Source organism: Scomber japonicus, chromosome 3 (genome assembly GCF_027409825.1).
Source record: "Scomber japonicus isolate fScoJap1 chromosome 3, fScoJap1.pri, whole genome shotgun sequence".
Lineage (NCBI taxonomy): Eukaryota > Metazoa > Chordata > Actinopteri > Scombriformes > Scombridae > Scomber > Scomber japonicus.
Window position 1 is genome coordinate 14,777,009 of NC_070580.1, and position 19,158 is coordinate 14,796,166.

Genomic DNA, 19,158 nt, shown 5'->3' on the forward strand with positions numbered 1-19,158 from the left:
GATATCTCTGTGGATATTATCATGGATGATGAAATCAACAAAATGATCTAATGCCATTGTGTCAGTATACTGTTGGCTTATGATAGCCTTGGGATTCCTTGGTAGGAGGGGATATATATATATATATATATATATATATATATATATATATATATATATATATATATATATATACATAGGTATACTTTCTGTCAGTCATCATGAAAGATTTGTGGAAAGACTGTACTTAAGATAGAAGCTGCAGTTTGTATTAAAGAAAAGTCTTTATTATCATATTATATGTGAATTAGATGTAACTACCCAAAAATAATATTGTTATGATGCTATGATGGTTGTTTGTTTCCATAGTTTATTCTTGGGGTCCCCAGGGCCATATGTGTTAAATACATTGGTAGGATGAGGGTTAAAAATGTGTTTTATGCTTCTGTTTTAGTTGCTATGCGACATTTTCATTTGATGAATACATATTTTTCACATTTTTTAAATATGTTAAAAATTTCCTAAATATGAAAATATTCTCTTCACTTTCAACAAATTACCATTAAACTCTCTATGTAAGGGTCATATTTAAGTAAATCCAGAAACATGAAAACACTGAGAAGACGGATACGTTGGTTGTAATTCAATAAACATATAGCAGTGCGCGAGACAGCGTGCAGGAGCTTTTTTAATTTTACGATTGCACTTTCCCCTCTGTGTCAGTCACAGTCAAACAAAGCATCATCATATGTTATTCTTCAGATCTGTGCTCATACTGTATGAGGCGCCGTTTGTAAAGTTGCTCACTGAAAATAACATCAACATTTTGCCACTGCTAAGAACCTTCTTCGACTCTGTGGTGGCATCATGGTCTCATATGCAGTGGTGTGTTGGGTAGGGGGATGTTCTGAGTGAGCCAAGAACAGACTCAACAGACCAGCTCAGTCTGTGGCTGCCCCCTGCATCCCATAGAGGTGGTGGGAGAGAGGAGGGTTTTGGCCAAACTGTCCTCCATCATGGACAACACCTCTCACCCTCTGCATCTGACTGTGAGGGCCTTCATTCCAACTGCAGTCACACTGTACAATGCTGCACTATAATTGCACTTTTTTCAGTTTTTTAATTTTATTGTTGTAGGCTATATATATATATATATATATATGTTATAACTGCACTTTAAGGTCCTTTTTCATAGTTTATAATTTTATTGTAGGGGAGACTGGGGACAGTTGCAACAGGGGACGGTTGCTCCAATCTTGTTTCTCCAATCAGAAGCATGCTAAAGTGATGACACTCACACAATAAATGTATCTTATCTTATCTTAAATCTAAATATTAAATCTAAACGCTAAATATAAATATAAATATAAATATAAATATAAATATAAATGCTAAATATAAATATAAATGTAAATGTTAAATCTAAATGCTAAATCTAAATCTAATGCCGCTTTTCCACTTGACAGTTCTAGCACTACGCCACTTGACTCGGCTCGACTTGAATTTCTTTTGCGTTTCCATAGGGATAGTACCTGGTACCAGAGCGATAGACAGAACATGATGTTCTATCTATCCTCTGCCTGGTACCCGGCTGGTACTTTTTTAGTATACCTGCTCTGCTGAGGTTCCAAGCGAGCCGAGCCGATACTAAATGTGACGTCAACAGACTGCCGGCCACTGATTGGTCACCTTCTCAATGCTCATTGCTTGCTCAGCATCATGTCAGCATGTCCAGTGATTAAGTCGAAAACATTGGAAGGACCGATCTAACCTATGGTTCTAACAGCAAGACGGAGAGTGGAGGGTATCACTGGGTGCAGGGGCAGGATCGTGCTGGCCAAAGTGCTGCCTGTATAGTAGGGTAGCTACAAGTCATAAATCCTGTGTCAAATAAAATTTCTCCAAACATGTTTTTTGTTATTTTTCGTAGTTATTATGACGCTAATGCATGTTCAACTGTTCAATAGGCTATAGGCCTACTGCTGTCAGTCGGGTCAGTTTGGTCTGTAAATACTGAAACATCACAGCAACTAGTGTCTGAAATACTTCTGATCAACACACTGAATCAGCACTTCTTTATTAATTAATTTATTTAAGTAATCTTGGCCATTTATTTATTTTCCTGTGCCACTTTTGGGACACCATAAAGTTCACGCCCGGGGTTGTTATCGTACATAGTCTAAATCTAAATATGATAAATTGGTAGAGTGTGTTTTATATTTGTGTTTGAGTTAGTGTGTGGTTGTGGAAATTCTTCAGATAAGCAGTACTCAAGGTGAAATAGTAAAACATAGTAGTAACGTATTCAGTAACATATTGTAATACGCTTACCGTGTCTGGTGAATTGCTAAAAGTAACTGAAGTCTAAATAAATCTGTAAAGGCCGTCAATGTTGTTTAGTTTTAAAAGAAAAAAAAATACACACAATGACATTTGCTTTTGGTCTGTGTATTGTTTTATATGTTGAACTGAACTAAATAATAATAATAATAATACAGGTGTGCATTTATGATTTTCCACCTGGCAGAGTGAATTGAACTATATGGACAAATAAAGACTAGACATTAATGAAGAGATACTATTAAACAACTTTTATTAAAATGGTGCCCATCTGTGGATACCAAAACATGATATCCCAAACAGACGATGGAACAGATTATGGAAATGTGTACAAATGTACCATAAACACAGGAGTCAAGTCAACAATCAAACTAAATTATGATTTAATAAAACTACATAAATACATCTGAATTTTGAATTCAGGATTTTGAAAAAACTTTGAGGAAATGTATACTTCAATTCATTGATATATACAGTAAAAATAAATCAATGATATGTACAATATAAATAAACTTGCCGACATAAATTGGCTTACTTCGAGAGATCCATACCAGATCTAGGACAAACGGGTTTAATACACCATATAAATAATTAGTATATACCCAAGATGCATCAACCATATACCATTTGAATCAGCTCCTCACATTAAAGTTAGCTTCAGGAAAGGATTGATTCAATATTGATTCATGGATATTTTGCTGTTAAAAATGGTCATAAGTTTGAAGAAAATAAACTATACAACAGTTTTATTTACACGCGCGCGCGTTCACAGTTTAGACGCGTTGACTTACAGTGAGTACAGTCCTTTCTCCAGTCCCACACAAACATGTCTTTATAGAGTCAAAACAGCCGCTGCAGTGACATACGCAGGCCTGTTGTCCACACTGAGTCCTTCACAGTGGACGCGCTGCCACATCCATCAAGTGCAACAAGTTCAACATGATGAACAGGAATGTTTCAGTATCAGCAGCCCTCCACCTCTCGTCCCTGAAGTAGCACGCAGCTGAACATTTTCACCAGTGCACCCATAAAGCCGGACTTCCTTGAGTCGGGACTGTAGAGAAACAGAGACAGGTTGTTCAGGATCGATGCTTACATATATGACACATCTGCAGCTCCTCTTAAAATACCAAAGACATTTCACTTACAGCGCTGGTTCCCTGAACTGAGCGCTGTTAGCGTAATGCGACTCGTCCTCCTCGCGCTGCTGCCGCTCCTCCTCCTCTATCTGGTCCCAGATCTCCGTGTTGACCCACAGAGATCCAGGCAAGGTGAGGCTGGCGCGAGTGCAGGTGATCCAGCGGCACATAGGGCAAGAGACGGTGCGGATGGCGCCCTGCAGCTGGGACAGCTTCTCGAGGCAGGGGGCGCAGAAAGTGTGATTGCAGTGGAGGAGCCGGGGGATGCGCTCGCTGCGGGAATACTGATAACAGCACACCACGCACTCGAGTTCTTCATTGACCAGCATGGTGATATAGAGACACGATATAGAGATGACTGAGGAAAAAGTCTGCAGCATAAGAAAAACGAAAACAATATCAGTAAAAAGCCTTACGTCAAATATTCAACATAAGAAAATAAAAATGTCTTGATGATGGATGTTCCAATAATCAGAATGAGATAAGCCTATGAAACCAATACTTACTCAAGACACTAACTTCTGCTCTTCTCATCGATTGACTGAAATAGTACACTAGTGGCTGTCTCGCTTTTTAAAGCGATCCCCATTAAGGCGTGATCGGTCATGTCACGTGCTGATTCACCACTTCCAAGGAAGCATCGCTTCAGGTAAACACGGTTCGGTGCCAGCATAGTAAGCGCCAACACATGCCTGTTAATTGATGTCGTATCTCACCAAAGATTAAAGTCTTTGTAAGTTATCTTGATTCTCAAGAAAATAAAACTTTGACCTCGGTAAAAGCAAGATTAAACATTGTTTTCTAAAATGCCCTGCCGAGCAGGGTGATTTATTTGCATTTACTATGAAAACATACAATGTCACACAAGATTAACTGAAGCATGGAAATGTAGGCATTTGCTGTATAATCACACAAACGCACTCCCATCATCAGTGTCTTTTTTTTGTTTTTTTGTTTTAAAGATGGTGTCAAGAAAAGAAGAGCAATAGAAAGGCAAATCTCCTGCTTCCAGACCATTATTTTGTTGAAACATCAGATACACAGTAGAACCATCTTTACTAAATGCAATGCACAACAGTAAATTATCAGCAATCACGTGAGCCTGGGCCATGGCCTGTGTTTGTGTGTGTGTGTAGGTGTCTGTTTGCCCTCTCTGCCCTGCTCAGCAAACATTAGACATTTCCTCAGAACCATGACAGACAAGCCGGGGCTTTATCTATAAATAAAGAAAACACAAAAAAAGAAAGAAAGAAAAATATACAGAACAAAAGGTTGGTTCTTTTCATGTCTTCTTATTTGGACCTATATAGAGCAGTGCTATACTGGTCAGCTAAGCCAATTAAAAAAAATGTACTGGTCTCTACTTCTGTGCAGACACTGGGTTCAGTACTTGGCTCATGGGTTGACTGGAGGAACTTATGGACTCATACCAGCAGCTGTCTCATAGACTGACACGCCAGGTTGATTATATGCTTCATATATGTAGAGATACATAGACATAAATACACTTGTCTGATCTAGGAAGACTATGTCTCTTGGCCCGGGGTCCTCAGCAGTAAGCTCTGGTGGATTACATAACCTACAAGTACTGACGTGTGTTACTGCATACTATTTCTGGAACATATTTGCATATAATACTACTTGTACATATTGTTTTTGCAGTTGGCTCATCCATTGTTTTTCATTTCATCCTACACAGTCATAAAGCCTGTTCTCCTGTCCTGTTTGTCGACAGTCTGCAGTTTCAATTAGGTCCTGTTGTGCTTAAAATATGTAAACACATAATAGATCTCAGGGAATATAGGCCTGCCACTGACACTGTGGTCTTTTGACCGCCAACCACCTCTTGTCTGTTAATTAAGTGCTTCATTTGATCTGGAGCCCAACACATCCCTAGCAACACATTTCTCTTGCCCAGATAGATATACCCAGTGCAGAAATACTCAAAGCCACCAGTGATAAAGCAAAATTGAAGGTAGTAAAACCGGTTCTTGAAAGGTGAGGCCTTCAAGCTATTCCATGGAAATGTATAAAGACAAAACTGAAGTACTGCCAAAAAACATATGTCAAATTAAAGAGGCAGGGTGTAAGATTTAGTGGCATCTAGCAGTGAGGGAAGCTGCTCTCTGTAGATAGAAGGGGCTCATTCCAAGGTAACAAAAAACATTGATTTGAACTTTTATGGGATTATACACTAATTAAACTCTTACTCATGATTATATTCAATTTCTATCAAGTCCCTTCCACTAGATGCCACTAAATTCAGCACACTGCACTTTTAAAGGCAGAATGAGCAGATTTGTTTGTTTTGCGGCTTGTAAACAACATTCAAAGTTGGTCCCTCCTTCCCAGCTCAACAACCAGAAGTGCTACGCTGCAGTGCAGCTACATTTTTATACAGTCCCGATCTCACACCCTGCATGCTGTTGGCTGGAGTCTACACACCCACTACTCAAATGTTGACACCCAGAAATGTCCTGAACACAGCAAAACAAAAAAAAAAATACAGGCAGATGGCAGGGTCTGATACAGACAACACTACACACTTCTAGTGGGTCATAAGTGATGACTGAGAGGGATTACATTTGTATGAGTCTATATGTTGTTTCATTCTTTTATTTTAGGAAAATCCTACTCATTCTACCTTTAAAGTTGGGGTCACTTCTAATGCACATAATGGATTGGGATCACCACAGAGCAGCTATTTGTGGTACTCCCCTTCTCTCTGAAAACACTTGGCTTTGCAACAATGGCCACAGGCTAACAATAAATCAGAGTCACAACCTGAGGAGTCTTAATGATCTAATAAATGATCATGAACTGTAATTGAGAAACAAGCTTTTACAAGTAATATTCATTATTGTACAGGAGCAGAATGGTGTGTTTTATTTCACGCCAGCAAAGATTTTTTTATCTGTTGTGAAAACCGGGACAACACAGCTGCTGTTCTACACTCTTCCACAACCCATGAGCCAAGTTTGTTCCTATTACTGACATAAACCACTGAAGCACAGAGTGGATCACAACCGTTTTAATAAGCCCCTCCAATCCCCCGGCCCCACTGCCACTCCTTTCCACTCCCACCTCCCCCCTGCTCTCAATCCTTCCTGGGTGGGTCGGCTTTGAGTTTCTGTCTTCCAAAGTCCATGGTGGTGGTGGTGGTGGTGGAGAGGTATAACCCAGGACTGAACATCCCTCCCCACGTAGTGTGTTTGTAGAATGTGGAGTCCACTAGCTGGCTCCCCTGTTGAGGGGGAGCGATGCCCTACAACACCAGCCTCTCTCACTCCTGGGCTATGCTCCTCAGCACGTACTTGACTGTGTAGGCGAACGCTGCAAAGCCCACAATCACAAACAGGTTGGCTAGAGCGCCACCTAGAAGTCCATGGTTGCGATTGGCCTGCTGCAGGCCAGGGGCGGGGTTGGCGGCCCCGAGCGGGACGGGACCTCCGTTGAGGGCGGGGAGGCCGTAGTGGGCGTGCTGAGGGTCACCGTCAGGCACCACGTCAGGTAAGGGGAGGGGCTGAGTGCGGGCGCTTAACTCCTCCTGGGCCTTCTGTTTCTGCTTCATCTCCTGGCGGAGGGATGGAAAGAGATGGAAGAATATTAGAGCACTGTGAAAAAAAAGGAGAAAAAGTCTGCAATTTAGAGCTCATGCACTCACGTCGACTACATCAGGAAACAGCTCGCAGAACACTTTGTCCTTGAGGTTGAAGGCCAGGCTTTGGGCTGACAGCTGTCTTTTCTGGAAGAAGAATGAGAAGCGTGTCAGATATTTGAGACATCGCGGTACGTTCACCATGGCGTGCTAAGCTTTTCCGTCACTTGTTTTTTACCCACCGTGTAGTCAGAGGTCTCGATGCTGCCGAGGGTGGGGCCTTTCTCCACCATGAAGCTGAGCAGACCTGTTAGGATGGTGGAGACGGACCACGCAGGGTTCCACGTGTCTGGATGGAAGTCTGTGATGGACAAACATAACCTGTGGGGCAAAAGGGAAAGTTACAACTGAGGAGCAATGTGACATAATATACTTTAAAATGCAATAAAATTAACATTCTTACCTTGTATTACACTTAAATCTCCCGTTTGGTGTTATCATATAGATACTTGGTGGTTTAAAAGGGAATTCCCGAGGAAATATGAGCTTCCCGTGATAATATCCTCCTACAAATACACATATATTATATGACATGACACGGAGAAAAAGTATGTTCAATTATCAGATAAGATAATGTTCACAAGAGAGATCAGCAGGGAAACAACTTGTCTTAAGAATAGATGTATGTGTTACATCAGTGTTTGCCAGTTTCACCTTCATATGGAGTTTTCTCAGGACCTCTGACCACATAGTGCCTGGAAAAGACATAAAAGAGTTGTGTGACTGCTATGTTTTCACAAAGATCAAGAGTTTTGGTGCTTTCCTATGCCGGCAGTCAGTTCAGTGTTATCTAAATGTTTCTTTTGTACTTTTCCACTGATTGAAATCTACGTTTTCAGGGTTATCCGGGTGGTCTGGCGGTAAAGATACATATCATACAACTGCAACATCATCAAGACCTTTATACAAAATTAAAATCAAAAGAGCTACATCTAAAAAGGGCACATTTTGATCTGATGAAGCTCTGATCTGGGATTGAACCTTTGACTAACCTGCAAAAGAAAAATCAATTAAGAGAAATCTGATCTCTTTCAACATTCAATAACATTTTATAGTAATTGACTCCTCAGTTCTTCTCAGCTCATTTCAGCCATTTTTAATATTTTTATTTATCTGACTGATGTCATGGGCAGTTTTCTCACACAAAAGAGGTTTTCCATCTCAACAGGATTTATCTGGTTTAACACATTAAATAAAAACTGATTAGTAATGTGTATAGTCATAAGTAGAATATTTGTTGACTGTGTGGGCTGGCGATAATTTGACCAAGCTATTTTGTTCCTTGTTTAACAACACTGATGAGTCTGAGATAAGAGTGCGCTTAAGTTCAAGAGAGTGACAATTAAACATAACTCAACAACAGTTCCAGGGAAAAGAATGAAATGGGACCGATAAGGAGTGTATACACAACATTGTGGTAAAATAAAATAGCTGAGGGTCACGTTCATTAAAATACACAATGATTTCCGCTCAGAAAAACAAATGCAGTCACTCATTTCTTGTAAATATATCTTGAAGGAGTTGAACCATAAACAAATTACTATGAATCATAACTTAAAATATGAGATTACTCACAGTGAATGCAATTCAGTTTAAAGCCCTTAGGTGGAAAACCAAGGAGGACATTCTTTTACAGGTAACAGGTTTTTATAGATCTGATGGCAGTGATGTAATATGCCATCAAGCTGGGAGATGAAGATTTTCCATGGAGGAGCGAATATTACTAATTTTCCTTTTAAATCCAGGATATTCCCAGGAATCCCTATTTATATCTAAGGTGGCATGATTCACAAAGATGAGCTCATTTATTATATGTAATTTTCCTTGTATTTCCTTGTTTCCTTGTATCCTTGTATTTTATTGCCTGGCATAGTATCTTCGGGAGCTAGTTGGGTTTTTTGGTCTGAATTTCTACACATGTCTCTGAGACTTCTGACTCAATCTCAATACACTGAGTGGAATTTCATTTGCAGCACTCACAACAAATGAAAACATACTTTTGTGGGTTTTTTTTAGAAACAATGGCCCAGTTACCCCGGATATTCTACAGAACACATAGACTTTCACTGGAAGGTTGTTTTTCCAGAGAAGAAGTCCTGGGAAAAACAGTAGATAGTTTGATATAGCACGATACTTAAAGGAACAGTACAACATATTACTAAATATAAATTAAACTAAGATTTTTCACTTTTTAATCAGAATTCAGACAGTTTTAACTATTAAAACTGTGGATATCTGGGGAAAATATACTAAGGCACCTTTGTGATAGCTGGTGGTGGTTGTTTTAACTCTACCAATTACATGAAAATTCAAAGTTAGATCACTGAAATGCCACTTATTGTCCGGTGGGGATTTCTAGCTGCAGGCCTTGCGAGGATGGAGACGTTACCATTCTAGGATGTTGGAGGGGAGAGGTTCTGCACAGATGTAAGGCACGGGGTCTTTCTTTATCCTGAGGTAATCCTGCTTAAGTCGCTGAGTGGCTGTGGTTGGAGCTCTCTTATTCCCGTTGTTGTTCATCTGGGGATTTAGAGGACATGCAAAAGAAAGACATAATAGTTAAAAAAATGGCAGGTACCCAAGCAAACCGATACCCAGTGGCACCACAATCAAGATTTACTTGCTCACAATACTAGGCAATCAAAGTTTATTCTTCTTGTGCAGAAGGCATTTGAACTCTGGATTTGTTTGTCTTTCTGCCAGTTCAGCTTAGTTTATGAATGTTTTGTATTTGGATAGTGTGAGGTGTTTAGCTGTTTATGATGTTGTGAGTGTATGAGGGTCAGATACTTCATCCACTGCTTCACCACGGTTGTCGATGAAACTTGATGAATACACAATAAATACAAACAGTACGTATAGTGATAGTATCATATTGGCCTGTGGAAAGCTATAACTGTCAAGTTTCATGTTTGCTTTTAGTGGAGCAGAGCAGATTAGTTGCCATTACTGCTGTCACCTGATTGCTGATGTAAATTAGTAGGTACTGGTAAAAAATATAATATGCTCCAGTTAGCATATCTATGTTTTCATGACCTGATACTTGGAAGTAAACAGACTCATTTGTATTTTAGAGATAAGATTGCTATCAATAATTAACTGATTGAGTATTGTGTAATTAATCAATGAATTATATAAATCTGTAAATTGTCAATAAATAGTTGTCTGATCCAATTAAAACCAAAATGATTAAGGTGTTAGGGTTAACACAGGATTCATTTCAGCAGTTTTCATGCTGATTCCTGTCATTTTAATGTTAGTGGAATTATATTAATGACATTAAACTTTAATCTGCCCTCCTGTAATAAAGGAATAAAGTCTGCTAAATACCATTTGTCAGACTTTGACCTGCCTTAAAATACAACGTTTCCTCATGTTCTGTAGTGTTGCCTTCAAGGACCGTCAAAAGTGTGCCTTACAAAAACTCACACCTACCATACTATTGCGAGCATTAAGGAAAAGCAGACACTAAGGCCCTAACCGCGACTAGGGATGTCACGATTACTCTTTTTCATGATTAACTGCGGTATTCATTTCCAGGAAAAGGTTATGCTGTAACCATATTGGTACATCAGTGCAACTCGCCTGGAATGAAAATATTGCTATTAATTATTCTTAAGGATGGTTATTACTGACGTTCACTGTGTCACGTAGTGGTTTAATTCACATGAGAAGCTGGGAGAGGCAGAGAAAATGGTGTGGCCAAAATGCTCTAAGGTGTGAGAGCACTGTGTGTCATGTAGTCGGGGGCGGCACAGGGCAGGTGCACACATGCACGCCACGTCTTTTAATAATGTTATCATGTGGATCATTAACCGTGTTATTCTATTTTCTGAAATACCTGCCTGCTGAGATCTCACAGTCAGAGGTGGGGGGGGGGGGGGGGGGGGGGGGGCAGGTCCTCTCATTGAAAGCCTGAGGGAGGAGGGAATCTAGTGCACCTAATTTGTACAGTAAATTAATGATGCAAAAATGAAAATCAGTCACACTAAAAGTAAATAAATTCTTCATCCCACTTCATACAGTGAATCTGTAGTTTCACAGACGCATTGTTGTGTTTTCTCTGGGTTGTTTGTGAAATCATTAAAAAAACTATATCAAATCAGTCTGTACACCACCACGGTGAACTGGTTTAGTCTTGATTCTTGGTTGACACTATGGGGATGGATAATATTGATTTATAAGTGTGTTTTATGTGTGTGATACAGTTTAAACATTTTTTTTTATTAGCAATATGTAATCATTCCTGATAAATAAAATAACTTGTATATTATATATTTATAGACTAGAACCGCCACCGAATGTTGAAACAAATCCTTTTTCTTTATTATTGATCAATTACTTATTGTTCTGACAGCTCAGGCCACTTTAAACAACAGAAAATATATCTTTTTGTATAGCATACACTTGGATTCTTTGTTAAAGCTATCTGATGTCATCATTTAGTTGTTTTTTTTAATTAAAATGTATAATTTAATATTACTTTAACAGCTCAGGGACGTTCAAGCAGTAACCTGTTTGTGCACTTTTTTGCATTTTCAATTTGAATAATGTTCTGTTTTTGAATGAAGGGGTGAAAGTTATTTTAAAAAAAAATCAGATTCATCAATTAATCGAAAAAATAATCAAACAATTAATCGCTTTTTAAAAAAAACGTTAGTTGCAGCCCTACTTGCTGGAGTAACCTGAACGGTTGGAATAGCCTGTTCATGTCGCTTAGTTCTTGACATTTTTTAGCCTTCACTAAAACAAATATGGAGTCTGACTGATGTAATAACTATACATGGGGCCATCTGACCTTCTTGTGGAAGTGACGTAGGCAGCAATGAAATCCGGACACAAGTGGTCAGACACATAATAGAGACAGGTGTCAACAGCAATGTGTCTCGGCTGCCCACTTGTGATTGGATCACCCGGGATGCATGTTAATGGAGGAGGAAACAACCACGGAGCAACGTTACAGCTGCAGCCTGACACACAAACTTCAAAGTTTCTCTGTGATTCCAGCGACAACAACCAAATGATCCTCAGGTGGACAGAAAAGCTGAATCCAACACCAAAAACAACCTTTACACACAATATAATGCTTGAGCAAAGGTGTTGCGCCACTATTACAAATATGAGGCTGAATATACCCCTATGGAATCAGACACTCAACAGAGTGTGGAGGAGGAAGCGACCATCAGAGCTACGGTACAGTGGTGGCCAAAAGCAAGCCGTCACAGCTGGGGTATACGCTGCATCATCCAGTGCTCTGTGAGGATCTTCAGAGAGAACAAAGGCAGAACTGAAAATTCGGTGCTGCAACAAATTTCCCAGTGCTTTGGTAAACCTGACTTTATATATATAATAAAAGCAACAGTGTTTGCTTGCAGTTTTCCAAACTTTCATCTAAATTTGTTTCCCAAACCAAGAAAGCAGACTCTTAGGTTTTCTGACTGCCCACCAGCAGCTCTGACAGCATTTTGGCTTATGTTTAGCTCTCAAAAAGTTTGCAATGATTCACATATTTAACTCCTACGCAGTGTTTGTTTAATGATCTTTGCAGACCATTACAATATAAAGGAAAAAAGCCACAAAATTAGAGATATAATGCTACTAACTAAATGTGCCTCTGCTGGGGAAACCCACCTGTATCCTTTAAACACACCATCAGCAGCTGATTGAATGGGACTGTGCACAATGCATGCTGGTTGTTGCAGGCTTAGCTTTTAAAAGCGACATGGGGAATCTACACCCTCTCTCTCTCTCTCAGTTCTTTCTTGTCATAAGGCACTAATTTCAGGTTTAATTGCACTTTTATACTACATAAGTAACCTTCTCTTACGAAAACATTGTATTCAAAGCAGTGAAGTTTCCCTTTAACATATTGTTGGAATAATATTTACAGCTAGTTGTATGATCAGCCTGCAGAAGGTCTAATTAGGCCAATCTGACTATAATTTGAAACAACGATGCATTACTGACATTTTAGGAGAGCATCCTCTGTTTTTCGTGTAACTTGACAATATTATTCTATAAAATCTTAAGTAATTTGGAAAAAAAACATTCCAGTAGAAAACATGGCCAAGTCTCACAAATGGAGATAACATCAGTGTGTTAAAAACGCACTTTTTTATGTCTTTTCCCCTCTCCCCTTTCTGCGCTAGACATAACTTTTCATAGCCAGCTGTCACGTGGGAAACAGCTGATTATCTTTAACTACGTGAGCTGTAACAGAGTTGAAATGATGTAAGTGTCACTTCCTAAATAAATAACACAGGCTGCTTAGTGTTAATGCAACTTACGTTAGCTCAGGCTAATCCGCTCCGCTCACGTTAAATCACCGGCTAACTAAATAGATCGACACATTAGCTATTAGATAGACACCAGACAGTTGGGGGAAAACTTTCAGCTCAAAAATGACAGTATACGCTTTGCTAATAACATGGCATCCATACTATTCTGCCTGTGTAGACGTAGTTATTAGCCAGCAGCGGCTCGCGTAGGCCACAGCTATGTTTAGCTACCTAGCGTTAGCAGCGGCTAGCACACACAGTTGTGTTACAAACGAGAACTGAGCCGCACTTCTCTCACATTTACGAACTGCAGGGCGTGTACAGTACGGACATACCTCTCCAGAGACCCCAATGGAAGTAGGGATTCGTGGCTGGACACGAAATAAGGCTGTTGTTTCTGTTGTCAAACCCCAAACCGATAAGACGATGACACCAACGTAGCGCTAGCCAGCAGCAGCAGGAGTGAAACTGACGCTTCCGGTTTTCTTCTTCATTAGTGTTAACAGCGGATGGAAAAATGTGCTAGAAAGTGCGTTACTGACACCAACCGATCTAATCTTATGAAAACAGTCCAAATATAAAACATTGTTAAACTAACATGGAAATAATTTAGGATCGTAATACTCATACATACTTACATTTATGGTAAATAGTGATCACCAAGACATTGAGTCTTCTCTGTCGGGGCCCTGTTCCATACAGAAGGATTACCAAATAAAACAGGCTTATTTCGTTTTTCTGGCTAATTTTCCAGCAGATCTGGTTACATAAAGCAAAATCAGCATAGTTCAAGCTCAGTTACCATGGCAATGTATGCTGGCAAACTAACCTGGACCAGGCTAATTGTCAGGCTTAGGCTGAATTGCTGCTTAGCCATGACACTGACCTGAAAGAAATGATTATGTACTCATAGGCCAGGGTATCTGACAGTGGGAAAAGTAAGTATTGAACCTGTCAACATTTTTTTCAGTAAATGTATTGTGTAATCTGGTGAAATGAAATTTTCACCAGATTTTGGTATTAACTCAAAAAAATCCACACATATAGAGAAATCACAACATCAAAGGCCATAAATAAAGTTATGTGTAGGCCTAATAAAGTGGAATGAAACAGGAAAAGAGTATTTAACACACTAAGAAGGCACTACACCAAGGCAAGGAAAGGCAAGGAACCAGCTGAAAACTGTAAGTAGTTAGACAGTAATTCTACCTCTATCAGTTCAAGTTAATATCAGCTGGGTTAGTACATATTGATGAGCTATAAAAAGGTTTTTTGTTACCAAGGTGAAGTATCTCATGATGGGTAAAAGCAAAACGTTTCCCCAAGACCTTTGCAACCTGATTGTTGCAAAACATTTCAATGGGACTGGTTATAGATGTATTTCAAAATGTCTGAATCTTCCAGTAAGGACCATAGGGGCCATGATCTGGATGTGGGACAAACTCCAGATCAAACAGGAGTTCAAACATCACTCCACCCTCAACCAGCCACACACAGGAACTCCTCGCAAGATTACCTTCCAGGGAGTCAGAATGTTAGTCATCATCAGTTACAGATCAACAGAAAAATGAATCCTTAATGAAGCTTTCAGAGAGCTGAGAGAGTTTATTATCCAGTTTTTAAAGTTTGTGTTTATGAGAAAAAAAACATTAATTGTAGTAAATGTGAAGAATGTAAGTTTTTTTTTTTTTTTTTTTTTACATTTTCTTATAAATATGGGTTTATCCTGGGTCATTAGGAGGACTCATCAAATGCCAAGATAAAATTAAAAAGTATTTAGGGTGTTTTTACAGCTCTCAAATGTAAAACTGTGTCAAATTTCACCCTGAACAGTATATAAGGGTTAAAGCAACATTTGGACAAGCCTATGAAATACTGGGAGCATCACATCACAGCCTCTTGAAGCTGTCATTACAAAGGATTAAATCAATTTCAGTTAGCGTGTTTAATACTTTGTTTCCTGTTTCATTTCACTTTGTTACACATAACTTTACTATGGACTTAATGTTTTGATTTCTTTATATGAGTGGATTTCTTGAGTTAATACCAAAGTCTGGTGAAAGTTTCATGTGCATATCCTCATTGGAAATGCATTTACATTTAATGTTGACATGTTCAATACTTATTTATCCCACTGTATATACACACACATAACCCACATATGTGTTCGTGATGTCTCACATTGAGACACTGAGGCATATGCTTAGTGAATCTAAATTACCCTGACAGAATAATAGCCTCATAAATATTGAACAACGGCAACAATAAAAAAAAATTGACAAGAAGTGTAATATTTAGTTTTAGTTTTTCAGGGTATTAGGAAAAAAGCCTTGATTTGTAGAAACGGAAAAGGATGAAATAATGCATGACACCAAATATGGTTTATCAAGTCATTGTTTATTGAAGGTACCATATTGTACAAAGCCATTTTATTAATTTATTCTTTAACCATTAAAAATGCTCATCCCACAGCAGATCTCAGTAATTATCACCTGGAGCTAAATCAAAAATAGAACTTTAAATAGTCTGTGACAAGGGAAATAAATCTGATTTTATCTGCAATTCTTTTTTTTTTTTTACTTTGTTTTGCATTGTTCATTGTAGTTTTTATTTATTTCAGTTAATGAAATTATTTTTTCACTGCTAGTTTTAGTTTTAGTCTTAGTTATCATTAACTATAATAACCCTGCTGTGGATGTTTTAGTTTTAGTTATCATTAAGTATAATAACCCTGCTGTGGATGTTTTAGTTTTAGTTATCATTAACTATAATAACCCTGCTGTGGATGTTTTAGTTGTAGTTATCATTAACTATAATAACCCTGCTGTGGATGTTTTAGTTTTAGTTACCATTAACTATAATAACCCTGCTGTGGATGTTTTAGTTTTAGTTATCATTAACTATAATAACCCTGCTGTGGATGTTTTCTGCATGTTCTCTTCAGCCATCTCAGAGGCCTTTTTGGTGGTGACTTGGAATGACATTTCCTGCTGCATAAAGTCTCTTGCTCACACACACACACACACACACACACACACACACACACACACACACACACACACAAAACATTCCTTATGGCTGTTTACTTTTCTCTTACTTTTTACATTTTATTTCTTCCACAAGTTGAAAAACAGTTTGAGATTTGCAATTGACAAAATTAAATTACACAGAACACTAATCACCAGTTTAGTTTTGCACATGAAGTTCAGATTACTCTGCAGAGTTATTTTTCAGCCTGTGAAGACAGCCTTACATGTGTTTTTATTAGTCTGTATTGTTTGTGATGTCATTGGTAATGGTATGGTATGTGTGACATTTTGTGTGACATTTTGTTTGTCGCACAGTGCCAACAGTTCAAGTCAGGACTTGTTTTGTATGTATAGTTGAACAGAAGAGGTGTGGTGGGCATTTACCAGAAAGTTTTTGTGTTCTCTTGATAGTGACCCAACTTTGTTAAAGTGCAATACTAAAATACTGAGGAGTACCGCTTTAAAAACAACATGGTGTGCTCGCAGATCTTCTGACATGCTACAAAAATAGCAAACTGAAATTATTAGCATATATTTCATTCATTTCATTACTAAATTATTATTTATTATTTATTATTAAAACTGCCGTCAGGTCACCTGAAATAACATGTGAAAATAAACGATCTGAAATATATACTTTTGAGATGACACATTTAATGTTTCCAATTTTTTACTATAATTGTTTTTAGTTTTTTTTAATTGTATGTTTTTAAGCTTCCAATTCTGTTAAATGTTTGTTTTTATGTAAAGCACATTGAGTTGCACCTGGGTATGAAATGCACTATATAAGTAAAGCTGCTTGCCTTGCCTTCATCCAATATATTTACACTGTCAATTGGGGATAATGACAAGGCTGTTATAACCACTGCCTGCAGGTTCTGATCTCTACGTATACTTGCAGCTCTCAACAACAAAATAGCATATAGCTGCCTCCCTCTTTACTCCAAAGTGGCTGAAGAATAGTCACATGATGTAGCGGCCAATGGTCACTATGGCGTCTTGCAGCGGCTGAACTGTATGCTTCTCCTCCTCAATTTCTCGGGCTGGAGAGACGCGAGGAGAGAAAACTCGCGAAAGACATCAACACAGGGGATGTCACCTGTAACAGGGGATATTAAAGTCAAGGGGGTCTTTTCTGCTGCAGAGCACTATGGAGACTGTTGAAGGACAAAGCAGATACACCACTTCATGGACCCATGAAAGAGAAAAGCCCCACTGACGAAAAAGAAAAGTTTTGTTTCTTTCATAGCTTTTGTTTATACACTGCCTGGCCAAAAAAGAAGTTGCCACCTAAAAAAAGGTCACACATTCTAATATTTAGTTGGACCACCTTTAGCTTTGAATCAAGGGATTGGGACTGAACAGCTGTGTAGGGACTTTTTTTTTTGGCCAGGCAGTGTATCTTTGCAGAAGGAAAAGCTCCAACAGACATGTTTATTTTATGCACATTCCTCTGAAAGCTTACCTGCTTTGATGAGAATCAGGGTTAGTTTGCAAAATGGAAAATTAGGAATTTAAAAGGAGGGAGTGGTGAGCATCCTGTCCATTTCACTTCTATCCTGGGTCTACCCAAGAGGGCAAAAAATATTCACAGAGATAGCTCCAAATATTTTCCCACAGTGTGAAAGACAGAAGGGTGACAGACCAAGACACCTTAAAAAGTTCACCCACACCACCAGAGCAAAAAGAGTCACAGTATCACACTAGTCCCTTAGTAAGATGGACTAGGATGCTTCACTCACTCTATCCCGAACATCCTTGGACTTTACACTTCTGCTGCCTGTGGCAACCCCTGTGGTAACAAAAGCAATGATATGTCAGTCAGTGTTCATTTTCCCAGCTGGATATTTGCTGTCCTTCTTCAATGTAAGGCGAGGAATTAGACATTACTGGCATGGGAGAACATTTTCAGTGATGGTGTAATGATGCTTGTGAGATCATATAAATGTTTTACACACTGGAGACACTGAATTATTCAAGGCACAGTGTTGCTGCTACAGGCTAGAAACTCAGACACTATTTGATACGCTAAAGACTAAAGTGATCATTAAATAGCATATGAAAAAATCATGTTTACAGTCTGCACCTCCCTTATAGTTGTTATCATTATGTTTCACTGTATTTTACCACTTTGAATAAGCCAAGTGCAACCCGAAAGCTTGTTTTAGACCAAAAAACACACCCGGTTCAGTATGTATAAAAAAAATAGCATTCTCCCAACACCTAGCAATGGTTTCAACACAGCTATATTTCTGCAAACAATTAGAAGTGCATTCATTCTTAATTCATAATTTAGAGCAATTATCTTAAACATCTTCAAAGTATTGCTGTGATGTTGAGAGAATGTTACACAAGTGAGGTGACAGGAAACAGAAATGAGAGCCAAAAGCAGGAAGCAGGGTTAGTTCATCAAGAGTTTCTCAGTTTTATTGTATGCACTTTGTTTTCCTTTTTTTTCCCCCCCTCAGTGCTTCTAAAGACAAGGAAGAAAGTATTCCAAAGATATCCAAATGTCAGTGAACAGAAGAACACCTCCATGTAGTGCAGAAACAGTGTTACTGTTCTGCCTGACAGGTTGTTTTGGAAGAGAATAAAAAGACAAACATAAAACAGATCAGACAGTCAGGATCTGTGATTGAATGAGAGGCAGGCAGTTGGCATCAAGTTAAAATACACAAGTGTTCTATTTACAGCATGTTTGCTTTGAGACAGCACCTTTAACCACTCCAATGTCA

General features: G+C 38.7%; 2 protein-coding genes across 2 annotated transcripts in view; both read right to left on the reverse strand.

The window, feature by feature from the left end:
- Window positions 1-4,252: 4,252 nt before the first annotated feature.
- On the reverse strand, window positions 4,253-13,857 carry ube2j2 (ubiquitin-conjugating enzyme E2, J2 (UBC6 homolog, yeast)). Its single transcript, XM_053316372.1, has 7 exons — window positions 13,730-13,857; window positions 9,506-9,636; window positions 7,771-7,811; window positions 7,520-7,622; window positions 7,299-7,437; window positions 7,123-7,203; window positions 4,253-7,032 (listed from the first exon to the last, which is right to left on the reverse strand). Exons 2-7 carry the CDS (start codon window positions 9,634-9,636, stop codon window positions 6,742-6,744), a joined length of 786 nt encoding a protein of 261 aa, XP_053172347.1. The 5' UTR covers window positions 13,730-13,857; the 3' UTR covers window positions 4,253-6,741.
- Window positions 13,858-17,216: 3,359 nt separating this feature from the next.
- Window positions 17,217-19,158, reverse strand: part of LOC128355777 (arf-GAP with coiled-coil, ANK repeat and PH domain-containing protein 3-like) — a 54,712-nt gene continuing 52,770 nt past the window's right edge. The window contains exons 25-26 of the mRNA XM_053316125.1: window positions 18,166-18,215; window positions 17,217-17,522 (exon numbers count right to left, since the gene is read on the reverse strand). Coding sequence (XP_053172100.1) covers window positions 17,454-17,522; window positions 18,166-18,215 — 119 coding nt within the window. The 3' untranslated portion in view covers window positions 17,217-17,453. The remainder of the gene's footprint in view (window positions 17,523-18,165; window positions 18,216-19,158) is intronic.

What these genes read in the sequence shown, in the direction of transcription:
- ube2j2 (XM_053316372.1), bottom strand. Translation starts at nt 9,636, where the DNA reads ATGAACAACAACGGGAATAAGAGAGCTCCAACCACAGCCACTCAGCGA. An exon ending in CCCTCCAACATCCTAGAATG is followed by an intron (nt 7,812 to 9,505) that starts GTAACGTCTCCA and finishes TGTCTTTTCCAG; the next exon opens with GCACTATGTGGTCAGAGGTC. An exon ending in TGAGAAAACTCCATATGAAG is followed by an intron (nt 7,623 to 7,770) that starts GTGAAACTGGCA and finishes GTGTATTTGTAG; the next exon opens with GAGGATATTATCACGGGAAG.